The sequence below is a fragment of the Oryza sativa genome, chromosome 2, assembly GCF_034140825.1.
Source record: "Oryza sativa Japonica Group chromosome 2, ASM3414082v1".
NCBI lineage: Eukaryota > Viridiplantae > Streptophyta > Magnoliopsida > Poales > Poaceae > Oryza > Oryza sativa.
Genome location: NC_089036.1, coordinates 3,693,235 through 3,711,794, shown reverse-complemented (window position 1 = coordinate 3,711,794; position 18,560 = coordinate 3,693,235). Strand labels below are relative to the sequence as shown.

Below are 18,560 nucleotides of genomic sequence, written 5' to 3'. Positions count from 1 at the left end.
ATACCACAAACTAGGAGATACAAGCACCAGACATAGAAGATTCCTCGTCCAGCAAATTAATCAATTAAGCCAACAGATGGAATGGCTTTGTTTGAATTGAAAAAGGCTTAATTGGCTGATCAGCCTACGAATATACTTACCGATGAGGATCTTTTTTTTTAAAAAAGTTGCCAAAGATGTGTATACACTTAGTTTCTTGCCAAACTTTGATAAATAGATAGGAAATCCTTAAAAAAAATTGGTAATATTGCCAATTTACCAAAATTTTGGCGCTGCTAAAATTTGGTAAGTTTATTTTAGCTACACTATAAACAACCATTTAACTATTTTTCACCCATACTCCCTCGATTCCTTTGTAGTTGGCAGCCATGACTACTTCATTTGTTCCAAAATAGTTGGCACTGCAACATTCCTACTATGCCATTTTCCAATTTTGCCCTTTGTGGGTCCAATCAGAAAGTCTTTCATTTTCACTAAGGGCTTGTTTAGTTCCAAACTTTTTCTTCAAACTTTCAACTTTTCCATCACATTAAAACGTTCCTACACACATAAACTTACAACTTTTCCATCACATCGTTCTAATTTCAACCAAACTTCTAATTTTGGCGTGAACTAAACATACCCTAAGAAGAGTCTATAGTCTGCTCCATCTTTCTCCATTCATCTCAACTGGGATTTGAGCAGCCCGGTAGGTTCTCATGGTTAGACACATTTTGGTGCCTGGTCATTGCATTTTCTATCTAGAGCTAGGGGCATTTTAGTAATTATCCAGATCAACAGTTTATTGCCTTGTGATATGTGCATTAGGCATGGCTGCCATCTATAAAGGAATGGAGGGAGTATATCAATGACATGTGGACCTCCTCATGATGTATATATGATATTTGAGTTCAATGGTAAATAGTTAAATATCTCGATGATAGAACCTTTGGTGGTCTTGGTCACAATTCTCATGACTAGGCAATGGCAAAGGACTGGAGTAAATAAGGAAAAAAAATGAATGACTCGTGGTCTTAGTCGTCATTCCCCATGATTAGTCAATGGCAGCTTCACTCATTTCCCCATAATTGTGTAACGCCTGTTAGAGACTGAAGGATTTGCAGAGTGAAGGAGAAGAAAAATCGTTATGGTTTCTATAAAGACAATCCCAAAAATAGCCATGGTTTCTATCCTTTGGTGGTAAAAGAATTGGGAGTAAATGAGATAAATCGCCATGGTTTCTATAAATCTTTCAGTAATCTTGGTTTCCATGACTGTGCAACGGCGGCATCGGTGACTAGAGGATAAGAGAGTGAAAAATGAGAAAATGAGGAAGGGGGATGTGCCCTCCCCCCCCCCTCAATTATATACTGTTTATGTTACTTCACTTCAACCTTCACATCAGATGGTTAGAACAAAGCAATGGATGATACTTTCAATGTGTGGAATCTGTTTTCTGATTTAGAGAAGCAAAACAAGAGATGACACTTTCTGAATCCTATAACTAGTTTTATTAATTTGATGATACTTTCTAAAATAGACGATGAGATGAATAGATTGAACTTAGAGTTGGAGTACCATTCTCAACAGCCATCCGAATTACAGAGATATCAAGATATTGATCATGTAAATGATGCTGAAGTGAAACTACCCTAAATTTTTATTTACCATGACACGATGTTAGCAACCTAGTTCTTGTAAGTTCACAGTGTTGAGTTGAACGACTAGTCATGCCATTCTGTTGGCTTAATTTATGTATTAGAAGATTGATTTAGATGCATATCATTACAATAGAAAACACAATTAGACAAATAAATAAATCATTTATCTATTCATATATACATGGTACAATGTTGTTCCATACATCAATTGCATCTCATACAAATGATAATAAGTGTTCTATAAACATAACCAATTACTTTAGAAGGTTTGAAAAAAAAAATTCAAATTTTAGGCAATAGAGAAACCTTATAAGTTGCTTCATGCTAGGTGGGTTCTGGAAGGAGAGGAGAGAAGGATGTCCACACAATTTGTATACAATATTAACTTGTTATTGTCTAACAGTTTTATTACATTCTCCGATTAATCGAATAGGCTATATTGCAGAGTTGGACAAATATTGTACATTTGTAGGGGTGTGCACTGTGTGCGTGTCTTCTCCATGTAGTAGGAACAAGGGAAAAGCTTTTTCTTGATAGGGAAATGAAAGGAGCTATTTTCTACATATTTTCCTGTCAAAACACACATAAATTATTGTAGCATTTAAAATTAAAAATTAGAGTTACCATCTCAATCTATATAAAAACCTAGGAGAACTGGTAACAGGAATTGGATGGAATTAGCGAGTTAGACCAGCTAGCGGTGGAGAGAATAGATAGATCAAGCGAATTGGTAGCGGTGTCTAGATATGGAGCGAGGAGAGAAAATAAAGTTAAACTTTTTGTGAGAAAAATACAATATTAGCTCGGTATATCTTTAAAAGTAGCTCAAGATATGACGATCAGTTTCTCGGATGTGCTTTATAAGGATGGATTGTATATGTACACGTTTATAGGGCCATAGGGGTGTGTGCGCATGCACATGCATTCATATTGTGTTTCTAAAAAATATAGTTAAAATATTGGTGGAGAAAATATAGACTTTGGGTGTAGCTATATTTATGGCGTCATACTTTTCATCAAAAAATAGTCGGCATGTATTTACATTGTAAGTCACTAAATTACATATGTAATTTTAGTGTATTTACAATGTAAGTCTCAAAATTACATATGTAAGTACTAAAATTACATATGTAAATTCGAAAATTACATACTAATTACATATGTAAGTGGGGTGTAAATAAGGTGTAACTACTGTGTAAGTGGCTGAAAAAAAAATCGACTATAGCATATAGCGCCATATTTCTAGCAACTCCGTAGATTTTCTAGTCTCACAACATGATGTGTGTCCTCACCGTGTCACATGTCGTAGTAAGAGGCCTCACTGACCAGAGCGAACGAATTATCAGATTGCTCACAGCAAGCAGAGACCAGAACGAACGAATTATCACAATGTACAGCATATGAAAGAAAGCCATTGCCAGATTCTTCTTTACAAGGGAAAGAAACTCTAGTGCTTTACATATCAAGAAAAAAGAAATGTGTAATTAAGCAATCACTAATCCCATATTGAAACACTGTTCTTGGAGACTGAGAAACTGTTCCTCTTCAGATGGTTGTCATCTACAGCATGCGAAAAGGAGCTCCTTTGCAGTCCATGTCACTTCTGCAAGATCTTGCAATGACTCTACTGTGTCTTTCTTCAGTGGGTAAAGCTTCTCCAAACATTCTGTGACAATGAAAGGTTGCCTTAAAACAATGAGGCTTGAAGCGAAATTGTGATGCAATCTTATTACGAGAAATGGAGCTTCCTAGTTACATGGCTATGGAAACAACAGTGTTCTGCTCTTCTTAGACAAGTTTATAATAGTCCACTGAAAGCATTTTTTTTAAAAAAAATTCACAAGAGCAGTAAAATTTATGTACAGAAATGACTGTGTACCGACTGTATCAAGTTTGAAAATTGTAGCCTAAAGAAAGTGTGAAACTGTATGAGAAAAAAATTAAGAAATTCCATTTCAAGAACATGTTGGAGATGACCAAAAGAAACATACCTGGATGTCTCACAAGGTTCAACAGTGACAGTGAAGCAAGCACCCTCTCTTCCAAAACTCTGTCATAGCTTAGGCTATCTACAAGCTTAGTCGCAAGAATGGAGCAAGCTAAAGGCTGGAACGTGTTGCACCCGTGCAGCGGGGAGAGTGAGCTGCTCATCCATGTTACAGTGATGAGGCACGCTCGAGCCAAACTAGGGATTCCGTCAGATATGCAGTTTGACAGCGCTGTGAGGAACTTTTTGTTCCCACTGTTTAGCAACATGAGCGCAAGTTTCTTCAGCCGTTCTTCAACTATCTTTTCTTCTTCCTGGTAATTTAGACAGCATAGAGATTAATAGAACCTAGCTTCAAGACCAAATTATAAGGTATGAACTATAGAATTTAGTTTTTTTTTAGCATGAGAACGTACCACCCTTGCACTCTTATCTTTGAATATCTCTGTTCTCCGGAAGGATTCGGATAGGGAGTCATCTAGTCCCGCTCTCTTTAGTAGCCATGCTTCCGCGATCGGTTCCCCTGAGGATGAAAACCTCCCTGCCAAGAGTAAGAGAGCTCGAGCACACTGTTCTTGCAACTTTCTGCTGTGTGAACCATGCTCCAAAGCTGCTACCATGGCATCAATCGCTTCCTCTCTGTAAACGCTGTACTGCGAAGAATCTCCCTACAAGAATACTGTTATATGGGGAATGTACAAATACGAAACATGTGGCTCGGCAAAGGAAGAAAAGATTTGTCTTTCAAGATGTTACCAGGAGATCAAGCTGGAGTAACATGACAGCTGCTAGAGGATGTTGGGCAATAGGAGCTTGTTGGAGATAGACCAATAGAATATGCATTGTATTCAAGCAGCCACCATTTTTCAGCTCCTTGAGGAACTCCAAAATCTGGGTTGTTCTGTTTTAAGAAGTTAAGAAGCAAGTTCAATACAAAGGATGTTTTAGTAGACATGAATCTAACAGTATGCACCATTATCTAAAAAAATTCTAACGGTGTACACCTTATCAGAAGTGTATAATCGTTGTACCTGTTAAGGCAGACTAGTTCACTCAGCAAGTTAAGGGCAGCAGAACTAGCCTTCTTCTGATTTCCTACTAGAAGTTGAACAATAGGTTCCTTCTTCAGATTATCAACTAAATAGTGTCGACAACTGCCATCTGCTTGGATACATGACGTCAAGAGAGAGATGCATTTTTTGCTCTCACGGGAATCACTGCCATCGATTCTGTTCATGAGCAGGTCCAAACCACCAAGAGCAATCATCTGCTTTGCATTCTCAACATTTCTATCAACGTCAAATCCCATAAGGAGCTGATCTAGGAAATATAATGCAGCTACTTTTGGAGCACATTTCACAGAAGACAGAAATTGCACCTCATCCCCGCACTCCAATATGTGCAGTACAAGTGGTATCCAGTCCAATGACAGCATTTGCTTAGCTTTAGGCTTCATCAAATAAAGTACTATAGCTGCCTTAAGGAACAACTCTTTGCTTCTCAGAAGTCTCAAGAAAACTTCAAGTTGTGGATCTGCATTAAGTACAATCTGTCTATTCACCTCATTGCTTAAAATCAACTCTCCGATAATCAAAATTGCACACTCCAGCACTAGATCATCCTTGGAAGTGAATGTGACTTCGAGAAGCCCTTGAATAAAGGATGGACATGACAGCCAAGTTCCAAGGTTTGGATCTTCTCGCAAATTTGAACATGCTCTGGCAACTTCTTGCACAGCATATTCGCACTGCGTAAGACTGTCTGAACTAGATACCATGGAAACTGCTCGTTCTAGATTCATTGTTAGCTCACTGCATTCTAGGTCTTTCTCGACAGACACGGCTTCCTTCTTTGGTATCTTAGGATGGTTGATGACGTTCCTGGTTAGATCTCCACGACACGAGAAAAGTCGGAGAGAATAGGATTTCCGTGGTGTTGGTGCTGTTTCTGGAATATTGCCTTCTTTCCGAATAACGGAATGCTTTTCTTGGAGCCCCATGTTACTCTGTCTACTCAAAACAGGCACAAATTAAATAACTTCAAGGGTATATACATTTACACGGGGTTGAACTATTCAGCTTCTATGGCAAATGAACATCAGAACTTATTAGCATGCTTCAAACATTAATGTCAAGGAATGGTAAATGCACCAGGTAGGCATAGGCTCTAAAGCTGTCGCAATTATATCAAAATGGGGCTGTTTCTCCTTACACCCGTTTGGATCTCTGAACTAAGATTAGAATTAAGAATTGAAATTGTGTTTCATATTCAAAGGCTGTTTTGATACTCTGAATTCAACATTTGACCCAATTTCGCATGTTTTGGTAATAAGTTATAACTAGAGACTAGCCCATCATAATTCAGGTCCAAGAATGAATATTATGCATCTAGTTTCACCTTCTCTGCATTTAAAATCATTGTAAAAGTGTCCCACTAAGAGAATAGGTTCAGATTGCAAGTATGTTTTTTTACAACATAACTCCCTTTTGTATTTGCAGCCACACTCTAGTCTAGTTTACTACAAAAACAATCCTTTTCTTTTTTGAAGAAAATGACTACAAAAAGAATCTACACGGATGAATCCTTGCCTGCTGCTTGAATTCTGCAATACTTTTGTTTCCTCTATGCTAGATAAGGATAGAATGCTAAGATATTAAGTTTAGGAAGATAGCAAAGACAAAATTATGTATTTCTACAGAAAGTGCACTTCCAATAGAATGGATAATCCAACCATATGAACAGCAAGATTCAGAAAAACGGTAACAAAATTTGAAAACCATTGGCACATTCTAAACCAAATTTACTTACTGGCGTACTTACTTGGCAAGAGTAAATCAAGTGAGGCACAAAAGACACGGTGTTCAGTTTACTGGCAGCTAGATACCGAATTAGGCCTAGGCGCCTAGCACTTAAATAACTCGAAATGCAGACAAAAAATTTTATTGTCCCCACACTAGAGAAAACAAAAACAATTCATGGAGCTCAACCAGCTGTCTCCTTGACACCAACTTAATTATCAGAATGCAATGAGTGACCATAATTTGTCTCATGTCTAAAACATGCTGGTACTAATTTGAGACTCCAAGAGAATATAAGCACAATTATGAGGCTAATCAGTGTACTGAAAGCAAGCAACTGTTGACTCACATGAGCAATCCTCCCCATCTTCAAGCAACCTGGATTATCCTCCAATTCAACATCAGTCTCAAGAACCAATTGGGACATCTCGTCATCTTCCAGCTTCGTATCTTTGACATCTTCCTGCTCCATCGCCGTGCCGAAAACCGCATTGTACCTGCAAAATTCAGATAATCTTGATACAAAATCACACAAAGTGATTCATTCCAAAAAGAGAGAGAGAGAGAGAGAGAGAGAGAGAGAGAGGAAAGATTGCAATTTCTTTCACCCACAGGCCTCTGTTGATGGAGCTTCTGCGCAGGGAAGAGGAATGCTTGTCCCAAGCATCGAAATCTCCGGGCATGGAGGGCAATGGCACGGAGGGGGGAGGAGGCGCCTCGGCTCCTCCTGACTTGAGCCACTCCTTGTAGTAGATGGCGAATTGGGCGGTGCCGGAGTTGAGGTGATCGTTGTACAGCCGCTGCAGGGTCTTCATCCGGCGGCTCCGGTCGTCGGGGGCGAGGTCGGCCTCGGCGGTGAACCAGACCTTGAGGTGGAGGAGGTGGGGGAGGAAGACGTGGTCCCAGAGGTCAGGGAGGAGGTTCTTGCGGGCAAGGTAGGGCGCGTCGACGAACACCTGGAGGAGGTGGCGCGCGGAGACGTGGTCGTTGCGCTCCATCTTGTAGACGACGGAGAGGTAGAGCTGCGCGCAGGCGGAGAGGTGGGAGTTCGGGACGCCGCAGGTGTGGGCCTCCGCCGCCGCGGGGGCGGAGGTGGGAGCGGCGTGGCGCGGCGGCTGCGGCGGCGCGTGGAGCGAGGCGACGACGCTGAGGAGGCGGATGGAGTTGCGGAGGGAGCGGATCTTGGCGTCGCGCTGCTGCGCCTGCGCGGAGGCGGCGTCGGCGGCGAGGCGCTCGATGCTCTCGATGCCCAGCTCGAGGTTGGCCAGCACGGCGTGGCCGGCGCCACGCCGCGACGCGGCGGGCGCGAGGCACGCCGCGCACTTCTCGCGCAGCCCGCGCCTGAACCCTTCGTCCTTCACGAACCTCCCCACGTACCCCGACAGCATCGCCACCACCGCGCCCACCGCCGCCGCGCCTCCTCCCCCATCGTCCTCCTCTTCCGGCGCCACGCGTTGCGGCGGCGGCGACGCGTGCCTGCCCGACCGCGCCCGCCGCGGCGCCGCGGCGAGCGCGTGGGACTCGCAGCGCTCCTGCTCGAGCAGGTCGCGGAGCGAGGACGAGGACGAAGGCAGCATCGGCGGCATTGGTGGCGACGTCGTGGTCATCGCGGCGGCGGGTAGTCGGCTTCGGCGACGCGGCGGCCAAGCGGAAGCATCAGCTCGCGTCGCGCGCGCGCTCTCGTAAATGGCGAGAGAGAGGAGAGAGGGGGTTAAAGCGTGGGCGGCTGGTGGGTGGGGCCCACCTGTCAGTCTCGGGCCCACGCGCGCACGCGCACGCGCGACGCACGCAGACGCAGCAACGCCAAGGGGAAGGTGACGGCCACCGGCTCGCTATTCCGTTTTTTCCCCTTAGCCTGAGCGTGTTCGTCTCTGTGCCAACTGCCAACACACAGGGTGTGTTGTTTTCCTCCCATTTCCTAACTCATATTCCATCGTAAATGGTGTTTTTTTTTGAAAAAAATATATTAAAAAAATAAAATTATATTAATTTATTTTCATATTTTAAGTTAATATTTAATTAATTGTGTGCTAATCATTCACACCGTTTTATACCCAACACTTACGAAAGAAGGTAGCCTCACTTGTCTGGTTACTCCAAGTGATTATAGAACTAGTATTTGATAAGTACTCTCTTCATTTTAAAATATACTCCCTCCATTTCATATTATAAGGTGTTTGACTTTTTTACTAGTCAAACTTTGTTAAGTTTAATCAAATTTATAGAGCAATTAAGCAACATTTAAAATATTAAATTAGTTAATATGTTTGTCTTATGTTAAAAAACTAATATATTTTTCTAAACTTATTCAAACTTAAAAAGTTTGACTAGAAAAAAAATCAAACGGCTTATAATATGAAACAGAGGGAGTAGCAATTTAGCATGGGATGGGAAACATCCTAATACTATGGATCTCGATCTCGACAGAAGGCATATTTCAAATTCATATCATTAGTATATATCTTTTCACATACTAGATTTCTATAATTTAGAATGGAGGGAGTACCATATTTGATAGTATAAAATCCAGACTTAAGATATACTTTCAAATTTTATGCTAGCGACTTCTCAATATTTCTGCACTGTACAACCTGGAATTGAACTGTTCTATATGAATATCACCTAATATGTGTTATGTGTTTGTTTCTGAATTCTTGTACACGAGTCTAAAACTAACTACAATTTGAAATCTGAGGCGGAAGCTATGCTTGCTAGCTAGGACAATGTGCAGCTTTTGTCTTGGTTTCTTCACAAGCTAGCACATCCAAATCCTAGAAGAAACAAGCCTCTCCCAATTTTGAACTACAACTTGAACATCACGGCATGCAAAAACGTCTACGAATCTCCAAAAGATATGCCTGCATGCACGTAGGCACAAAAAGAACGCATACATTAACAATTTAACACCACATACCTCCATCGATCGACATGGGTCAATCGATTAATTTAACCACAGTAGAATTAATTTAACCACAGCAGAGCCATCCAAGTTAACATGTGAGGTTGGTTGAACTGTCTCAAGTCACCAATTTGAGCTGATTAACTAAGTGACTCGATGCGTGATTATGTGTGTGAGTGCTAATTAGTTAAGTGCCAAAGCCAGGGACAAGCAGCAAGTTGACAAACGCTGCAAAGGTAATGACCCTTTTGCAGATCAATATGCCTAGATGCTGATAGGCTGTTGGTGCAGCCAGGGAGACCATTTGGCATCTTGCCCAACTCAAATGGGTGTAGCTATTTATTTGTTCCAATCTTGCGTTTTGTCTGCTTGCTTGCTGGAGATCAGGTTTTTGCAAGAGCACTCACTCTTATCACTCACCCCATGCATGGAGAGCCAAGGAGAAGACACATTGGTCCCATGCCTTTTAACTCAAATGTAAAGATCCATAGTGACCACTACTACAGTAAGATAAAACAGTAGCACTATTCCATATCAAGTTACTACCTCCATCTCAGAATAATAAGAGATTTTATAGTTACATGGATAAAATCTCTTATATTCTACGACAAAGTAGTATTTCTGAACAAGAAACTATTCAGTATAGAATATAATGTAGTACTCTGTACATAATAAGTATATTGGATTAGGGGTGGGCATTCGGTTTATATGGTTTATTCAGTTTTGTGAAACTTCAGTGCGGTTCAGTTCGGCCTTTGGTTTTTTTTATTAGGGATGAAAGATTCATGGATCAACTTGGGGAGAAGAGTATTGCAAATGCAAGATCTGTAACCAGTTGATACATGGATGCAAGTTGCAACGAAAACGACATGGATTTAGTGAGAGAGGTGCAGGGTTTTGGCCAAAGGAACAGTCGTACCCGTGATCCTGCAAGCTGCAAACCATCAGGCTATCAGGAATTCAGGATTACAATATCTGACCATTTGAATACCTGCATGCTGCTACTCCTCCTCTCTGCTCTAGCTAGATCATCTGGCTGGTGACACGGTGACACGGTGTAGTTGTACATTCACTGCCTGTGGTTTTGTTTTGTGGTGGTTTGATTTGATCTGAATGTGACAGAGCCTGTCCAGAGTCTTGCCATGATTGGGATTTGGGAGCCCACAGTTTTAATCTCCACCCACCGGCTTGGATTGTTCTCTTCATGCCACTGTAAATCGTAAGCCTCCCTGTAGTTTACTGAACTTCTTGATCCCTTTTTTTTACCTCTCTGCATGCGTTTTGGTCTGACAAGGATGATCTGTCCGGATGATGTAATTTAATGTGCCATTTTTTGTGATCTGGACTTTACACTGCAACCACCCTAGTAGTTAGTTTGCTCGGTAGAGGAGCAATTGCCATGTCCAATTGTTCATCAGTGTGTGTTCACCACAGCGCAAGACTGTAACCTGGACCAATGCAATGCAACATGTCCTTTCCACTGCCGAGCTGTATCCATCAGGTTGATTCAGGAAGCAGATATGTGGCTGTGTCTTGAGGTGAGATTTCCTGAGAGCGAAACTGTTATAAACATGTGGTCAGGTCAGCCAGTTACTGTGAGCCTGTGACTGAAACTTGAGCTCTCTAAGAAACCAAGAACAGCTTTGAGTTGCTGTGCCTTGCTGTGTCTGCTGCTACTCGACGAAAATACCTCAATGATTTGGCGATAATTGTAAGCACAGCTGCGTTGATGGGGAATGTGTCTAGCATCTCCAAGCTCTATTTGCTCCTTTGTAGTACAAGATTCTGGCTTGCAGGTTCTGCCACTAGCAGCTTAGAGGAACAGTCTTACAGTCTGGCTTACTGTGATAATGCATTGAGACTGGATTACTACCTTTGATCCACTATTTGCTGATGAGTTGCCTAAAAAGTCAAAAAAGAAATAATGGAAATGTATCAGGTACTAATAACAACCAAAAAAAACTCGCAGTTCTGGTTGTCCTAGATAGTTTCCTTATATTAGAAAAACAAGAAATCAAAAGCAGAGACAAATAAAGGTATACTTCTTTTAATAAAAGAATGGCTAGACGGTAGAGTGTAATACGCAGGAGGGAGTACACGAGAAGTTTTCTTTCATTGATACTACTATCAAACTCCAGTCGGCAGTTGATGTTCACAGCAGATAAAGTATCATCTTCTTTACAGAGGAAAACAAAAAGTTGCAAACGACAACTTAAGTTGACAACTTGGCAATAACGGTCCGAAATGAAATTTGACGAGAATGTAGCTCAGACACCCTATTTGCGAATGCTGTACAGATGACAAGATGCGCAGCTTGTAGCTAGAGTCCATATCAGATTAGCCAAAGCTGGGGCCCTTTCAAAAAATTCACTGTTTCAAGGATGATGATGATGATGCAAATGCTACGAGGATGATGGTCTTCTTGCAAGGGTCTTCAGTTGGTCTCTTCATCAAGTTGGATCAGCTTTCCGCTGATTTTCCTGGTGCAAGGATCATGATGTCAATATTAGTAGTAATTTCAAGTAACAGTAGGTTGCAGAGTATGATTAGAGCATAAGCAGGAGACCTTTGATGATGCGGTTTCTCATCGGACAGAACTTTCATCAGCCTTTCCTCAAAAGGCGTTGCGTGCCAACTGACTTTCTGGTCCTGATAACAGCAAAGCAACAGTGTAAGTAGGGCAAATAAGTAGTAAGTGCAAGGTATAGAGAGCATCGGATGAAAGTATTCACCTCCTTGTATTTGGTAGTTGTGTTTGGGATACCGTTACCATCCCACACCTTTGGCAACACAGGAGTAGGCTTGTCATTGTCCCAGTTCAGACCAGAAGCTGTAAAGATAGGCAGGTCTGTGAAAACACTATTCTCGTAGCATCTTTGCTTTACCACCTTGCCCTCCGTGTCACTTTGACTCCCACCAGCTGAAGATGGAGGCTTAAGCCAGCAAGAAAGGCTTGCAACACCCTTCCTCTCACTGTCTGCGTTGTATTTCAATTGATCTGCATCATCTAACAGCTTTCTGCTGTCATTCTCACTCTTATGTTCCTCCGGAGATATCACTCCTTGATCTTGCCCTGCAGTAATGTCATGAAATGAGAAGGAAGCAGGAGTTATTCGCGCTGTTTGCGTAGCCATTGAATTTGTGATGGACTCTTGAGGTTTCGCGCTACAATCTGTGCTCAAGTATCTTCTCTTTGGAGGATTGAATGACAGGATAGGTGAAGAGTCGTCTCTTAGTTCCATCCATTGTAATTTGTTCTCGATAGGTCTGAGGACAGGATATATGAATTGCTTGTTGGTCCTTGCACGCTTCCCAGACCTTAAAGACTCCTTATATGCAGTATTCAGTGTACCAGGAGTTTGCATATCACCTCTGAGAACCAGAGGGGTTGGGTGAGGTGAATCGCTTTGTTCATGTTTCAAAGCACTATGCTCATCACAGTTGAACCTGTATCACAAGAAAGGAAGAATTGGTTATGTGACCATGGTAGTGACAGTAGTATTCAATACTGTTATATTCATGAAAACTGATGGTATTTGTTTACCCTTCAGATAAGTTTTCTTCAGACACCGCTGCTCCTTTAAGCTCCTGCATAATGCATGATGTGTCATTAGTCATTACAGTATGTGTTAAAAAATAAAGATATCATAAGCCGATTTTAGTAAACAAAGATGCAGAAACACACTCCTTACCCCATTAGTTTCTTCTTCAGTGATTTGGTTTGACCCTTTCAGCATTTCTGGTGGGGTTTCTCCTATCGCACCACATGATTTCAGATAATTTGCCTGGTTATAGAGAGATGCTATGAAATTAATTTCAGTTGAATTGATTATAATGTCCCCGCAAAAAAAAAGAATTGATTATAATGTAACATGTATTGATGAAGTTCAACTGTTAAAGCAGAACCGTGAAAGTTAAAACATGGTATGGTCCATGTAGTGTGCCCAATGAAAATGCAAACCACATGTACATGTAGGACATCCATTCAAAGTTCTTTAAGCATGTGCAAGGGCGTTATACTAAATAGAAGATGTGATGAATGTTGAAAGTTTGCATCAATCTCAAGATAGATTTGATCGAGGCAACAATATATCTACATAAACCAATATCATGCACATAAACCTACAGACAGCAAGTTGGGCATCAGTAAACTCTTTTATGGTACTTTGAATGAAAACTAGACACTGACAGCTCAAAATCAGTACAACATTATATCTGAAGAATATAATCTTAACTGATCGAGTGATCATCATAGAAATATAATCTACCGACCTGCAAAAAGCTCACTGCCTTCACTCTAGTGTAACTGTAGCATAATATATATCTGGATACTAATATTGATAATCAGAGAATTATCAACTACTCCTATTTATCTCATCCATCTATAGGAGGTTAGTGCCAAAAGAACTTGACATGGTAATGGACTGGACAGCTGAACACTGATTTGTGACCTAACACACATTTGCAAATTCTTAAAGTAAAAAAGAGTAAAATAATTTGCAGTTTAATTTTGCCTGTGAGGATAGGTGCAGGCATGAAAATAGCTTCAGAAAGATTTAAGGTGTAATTTTAGCGGTAAATTCTATGCACATCGAGTGAAGCGCGACTATATTAAGAGCCAAATTTTGGACCTAAACAACAAAATTGGCAACCAATGTCGTTTTCGCATAACCTACAACTCAAGGAGAGAGCATAACCAAGCACCTACAAAGCTGCAAGGGAGTCCACTGGAAGAGCACATCAATACTACATAGGTGACAACACAATGAGATACACTGTAGATTACACAATCAGGTCCAATTTTGTTACTCCTCACCAACCATGAGGATCAATTTTGATATAAATCACTCTAGAAACATTGGTGCTTCGAGATATGCCACCAAGTTCTGATGAAATCGCCACACAACAGTAAAAACAGGTAGAGAAGAAAACGTTGCAGCTACCTCTCGCCAGAGCTCCTCGTCGACGCTTCCGCCATTTCCGCGATCCCCATCCAGCGTCCCGCTCGCTTCAACCTCTGCAGAGAAATACCAAATAAACCTCCGTACACCCTCAGCTCCGATCCGATCGTACACAGCGAAAACAAAAAAAAAAATTGCAAAGGGCATCCAGTTGAAAACGGAAGAGAAAACCCACTCGTCTCGTCGTCCAGGAACGCCTCCCCGATCCGGCTCTCCCGCACGAGCGGATCCTGCAACAAGGCAGCAAAAATCATCACCACACACACACACACACACAGAGACGAAGGGGTGTCGGATCGGGGAGCCGACGGGGGGGAAGGGGGCTGTGGCTTACGCGGAGGCTACCGGCGGGATCGGATCCCGCGCCGCGGAAGCAGGAGAGGAAGCAACCCATGGTGCGGCCGCCGCCGTCGCCACCGCCGCCGCGGAGGAGGAGGATGAGGGTTTGGAGGAATTGGAGGCGGCGAGAGAGACAGGAGAAGAATGGGGAGAGGAGGAGAAGCGGAGGGGATTTTGAATTGAATGGAGACGAAGAGGGAAAGTGGATGGGGAAGGACAGGGGGAGATTTGGTGGTGGGCCCATTTTCTACTTCTTGTTGGGCCTGGGCTTTGGATGGGCCGAGTACGATCGTTAGCCTTATTAAATTTATTCGAAAATTTAGTAATATTAACAATATCAAATTAGTTTTATTACATCTAGCGTTAAATTTATATTTTTAAAATAATTTATTCTGTGTTAAAAATACTACTATGTTCTACTTATATACTCTGTTAAACTTTAACTATTTGACTAAGAAAAAAGTTAAAGCATTTTAGAATATGAAATCGGGGAGTACAAGGACAAGAAAATTCCTCACATACCCATAAGTTTTCACTCAATCCCTTATATGCTCCTGAATTTTGCTTCATCCTCTGCATACCTCTGAGTTTTTATTTTGATCCCTTCTATACCCTTGCCTTGAGTTTGACTCCAAAAATAACTATATTACCCTTCGCTTGTACTTTATGCTACCTACTTTAAAAACATAAGTCTCGTTATAAAAAATCTTAATCTATAATAAAAAATCAAAAGAGACGTGATTATTGACACCAGATTTCAGAAAAAAAAACAAATTTTAAATCATTCTTAAAATATGAAACTCACAAAAGGTTTTAGTCGAAATTTGAAAAACCAAATTTGTTTCTTATTTGGGATTAAATTTCAGCAAAAAAATTGAACAAATTTCATCAAATCTAATTTGATACTTATTTTTAAAAAATCTAAGTTTTAGTTTTCAAATTTATGATAAAGTAATTATGTCATGTTTGTTTTTATAAATGAATCAACTTTTATGTTGAGAACCGTGTTTTTCTTCAATCAACTCTAACCAATAAGTAGACAAAGGGTAATATAGACATTTTTTTGGACTCACGGAATAGGCATATAGGGGATAAAGATGAAAAGTCGATGGTAAGTAGGGGATAAGGCAAAATTTAAGGGCAAATAAGGGATTAGGTGAAAATTTATGGGTACATCCGTACATAAGGGATTTTCTCTACAAGGAGGCACAAGTATATATTTTAGAGCTAGTAATAATTCAAAACTTGTTAAAGATGGTAAAATAATGTTAGTTATAAATATGTTATTCTCTTGAAAAATAAAAACAGATTCCAATGGTTATTTTCTTCTTTTTTCTAAAAAATAAATCGGTATTTGGTGTACCAATTTCGTTGAATATAGCGGAAGATAAATTAGTTGTTCATGTACAAGATAATTGTACAAAGAAGGAAAAGACTTGTGTGTAAATAAAGTAGATCTCTAGTCTAGATAACTCAACCGATGAACAAAACCTCTAGTCTAGATAACTCAACCAGTGTGTTGGCGCTGTCGGTGTGTGGGTGGTGATATTTTTTTTCATTTTTTCTTACGACTTTACAGTTTTGTAATCGTAATTTTTTTCTGCTCTGTCAATAGAACTCGTTCAAAATTTAGCTCGTCCAAAAGGTTAGCCTAGCCCAAGCATCATATATATGTTAAAGAATTTGTAGTGTTAGGGGTGAAGGAATTAATTTAGGACGTGAACGGATGACCATATATATAGGGAGAATTAATAATACGGTTCACCTGACTTGGAACCACTTTGATCGATGCCCTATATATGACAATATGAGAGCTAGCTAGCTAGCTAGCTACAACTCTTTCGTGCACACTGTTTTTGGCTTTTGATCGTGTAAACAACTAAACAAGCGACCAATATCATGGAGAAACATGTGTTTGCATTGCGGCATCCACATGCATGACATTAGCCGTTGACACTAATCTTGACAAGAATGTAAAGCACTCATCGATCGTGATATGTATACTAAGAAAAGTATTAGTACGACTTCCGTACGGAATAAAAAGTACTCCCTCCGTTTTAAAATATTTGGCACCGTTGATTTTTTTATATGTGTTTGACCATTCGTTTTATTTAAAAAATTTAAGTAATTATTTATTCTTTTCATATCATTTGATTCATTGCTAAATATACTTTCATGTACACATATAGTTTTACATATTTCACATTTTTTTTTAATAAAACGAACGGTTAAACATATGCTAAAAAGTTAATGGTGTCAAATATTTTGAAATGGAGGGAGTACTACTAGTCCCCTGACACTGCCATTTGCTATGTACGGCTGATCAGAAACCACGACCTTTGATTAAATTACATTGACCGATTAATCCGTCGTTTCATTTTCTAACAACAAATCGTTGTCAATGATCGATCACATGTATATATAGATGATTTTTTTTGTAAAAAAAATATCATTTTTTTTGAGAGAACTGTAGCACGTGTGGATGACATTCGACCGATTATATTTTACAATCAATAATGAACGACGAAATGTATATAATTAATTATATTACATTTCGATCAAGCCATATAGGGTAAGGGTAGGGTCAATCGACATACGTCGACATATGCGTGCCGTACCCATACGTGGACCAACGAATTGAAACAGCAGCCACTGTGGCCCCGTTTAGTTCGCGAAAAAAAAAATTTTGGATGTCACATCGAACGTTTGACCGGATGTCGGAAGGGGTTTTCGGACACGAATAAAAAAACTAATTTCATAACTCGCCTGGAAACCACGAGACAAATCTTTTGAGCCTAGTTAATCCGTCATTAACGTATGTGTGTTACTGTAGCACTCATGGCTAATCATGAACTAATTAGGCTCAAAAGATTCGCCTCGCAATTTCCCCTCTAACTATGCAATTAGTTTTTATTTTTATCTATATTTAATATTTTATGTAAGTGTCCAAAGATTCGATGCGATGTTTTTGGAAAAAACTTTTTGGAAACTAAATAGGACCTATATATGTCCAGATATATTCTAGTAATGGAAATGGGGGCTCCTTGCCCTTGATTAAAAAAAAATATTTCCAGACATTAAAAAAATCAAATTCCAACCGTGTATATAGACAGTCGGGAATTATTTTTTTATGGGATAAAAAAAATATACATAATTATTAGTGCTAATATTATCAAACCAGCTAGTACTAAGCTTAGTATTAGAGCTAACTATTAAATATAAGTCTATTAGAGCAAGTTTAATTGTTTTAGATAATGGAATAGAGCATCCCGGCCTTTGCTCAAAGAGCTATAGTCAATTATTACAATTTCACACTCATTAAAAGATAAAACCAACCATCAAGAAGAAACAATCTAAAGACTGACAACCCAAGATAAAGAGTACACAATAGAGCAAGTTTAATAGTGGGCTAACTATTAGCTACAAGTCCATATTAATTAGAGATAACATATATAATAGATTAGTTATAAGATTATATTTATTTACTTCTCTTTCCCACTCTTTTTCTCTCACTTATGTAATTAATGTAATTAGTTTTAGAGCATGTGTAGAGTTAGCTCTCGCATTAGTGTACGTCAACACTAATTATTTTTTCTTTATTTTTTTCTCTATATAAGTTTATAGCTGATATAACCACGAGTACAATAGATGAGCTATAAGCCTGTCTTTTTTCTTTCTTTCTTATTTTTTTCTTTTCTTTTTCTTATTCGTATATTCATGTGAATGCTACGAGGCAGCAAGCATATCTGATATCTCAGAGAGTCATAGTTAGTATCGATCTATCAGCAATTCAGCATGCATGCGGGCGTGCGTGTTTTGACTGGACCAGGTCAGTAAAGTGATGACGTACGGCTTCTTAGATGAATTATCAACTCATTATAGAGTTCTTACAGATAGTGGTCACTTGGCCGTACGTTTCATAAGCAAAGCTTAGCT

At 40.0% G+C, this 18,560-nt stretch overlaps 2 protein-coding genes across 2 annotated transcripts; both read right to left on the bottom strand.

Annotated features, from left to right (window-relative positions):
* Positions 1–3,005: 3,005 nt before the first annotated feature.
* LOC4328428 (putative E3 ubiquitin-protein ligase LIN-1) lies at positions 3,006–8,109 on the bottom strand. Its single transcript, XM_015768106.3, has 7 exons — positions 7,038–8,109; positions 6,775–6,922; positions 4,659–5,632; positions 4,384–4,528; positions 4,044–4,295; positions 3,632–3,941; positions 3,006–3,306 (listed from the first exon to the last, which is right to left on the bottom strand). Exons 1-7 carry the CDS (start codon positions 8,030–8,032, stop codon positions 3,197–3,199), a joined length of 2,934 nt encoding a protein of 977 aa, XP_015623592.1. The 5' UTR covers positions 8,033–8,109; the 3' UTR covers positions 3,006–3,196.
* A 3,309-nt stretch (positions 8,110–11,418) lies between these two features.
* On the bottom strand, positions 11,419–14,759 carry LOC4328427 (protein JASON). The gene is made up of 8 exons (XM_015768803.3): positions 14,620–14,759; positions 14,461–14,515; positions 14,268–14,341; positions 13,017–13,109; positions 12,869–12,912; positions 12,057–12,771; positions 11,891–11,973; positions 11,419–11,804 (listed from the first exon to the last, which is right to left on the bottom strand). Exons 1-8 carry the CDS (start codon positions 14,677–14,679, stop codon positions 11,759–11,761), a joined length of 1,170 nt encoding a protein of 389 aa, XP_015624289.1. The 5' UTR covers positions 14,680–14,759; the 3' UTR covers positions 11,419–11,758.
* Positions 14,760–18,560: the final 3,801 nt, after the last annotated feature.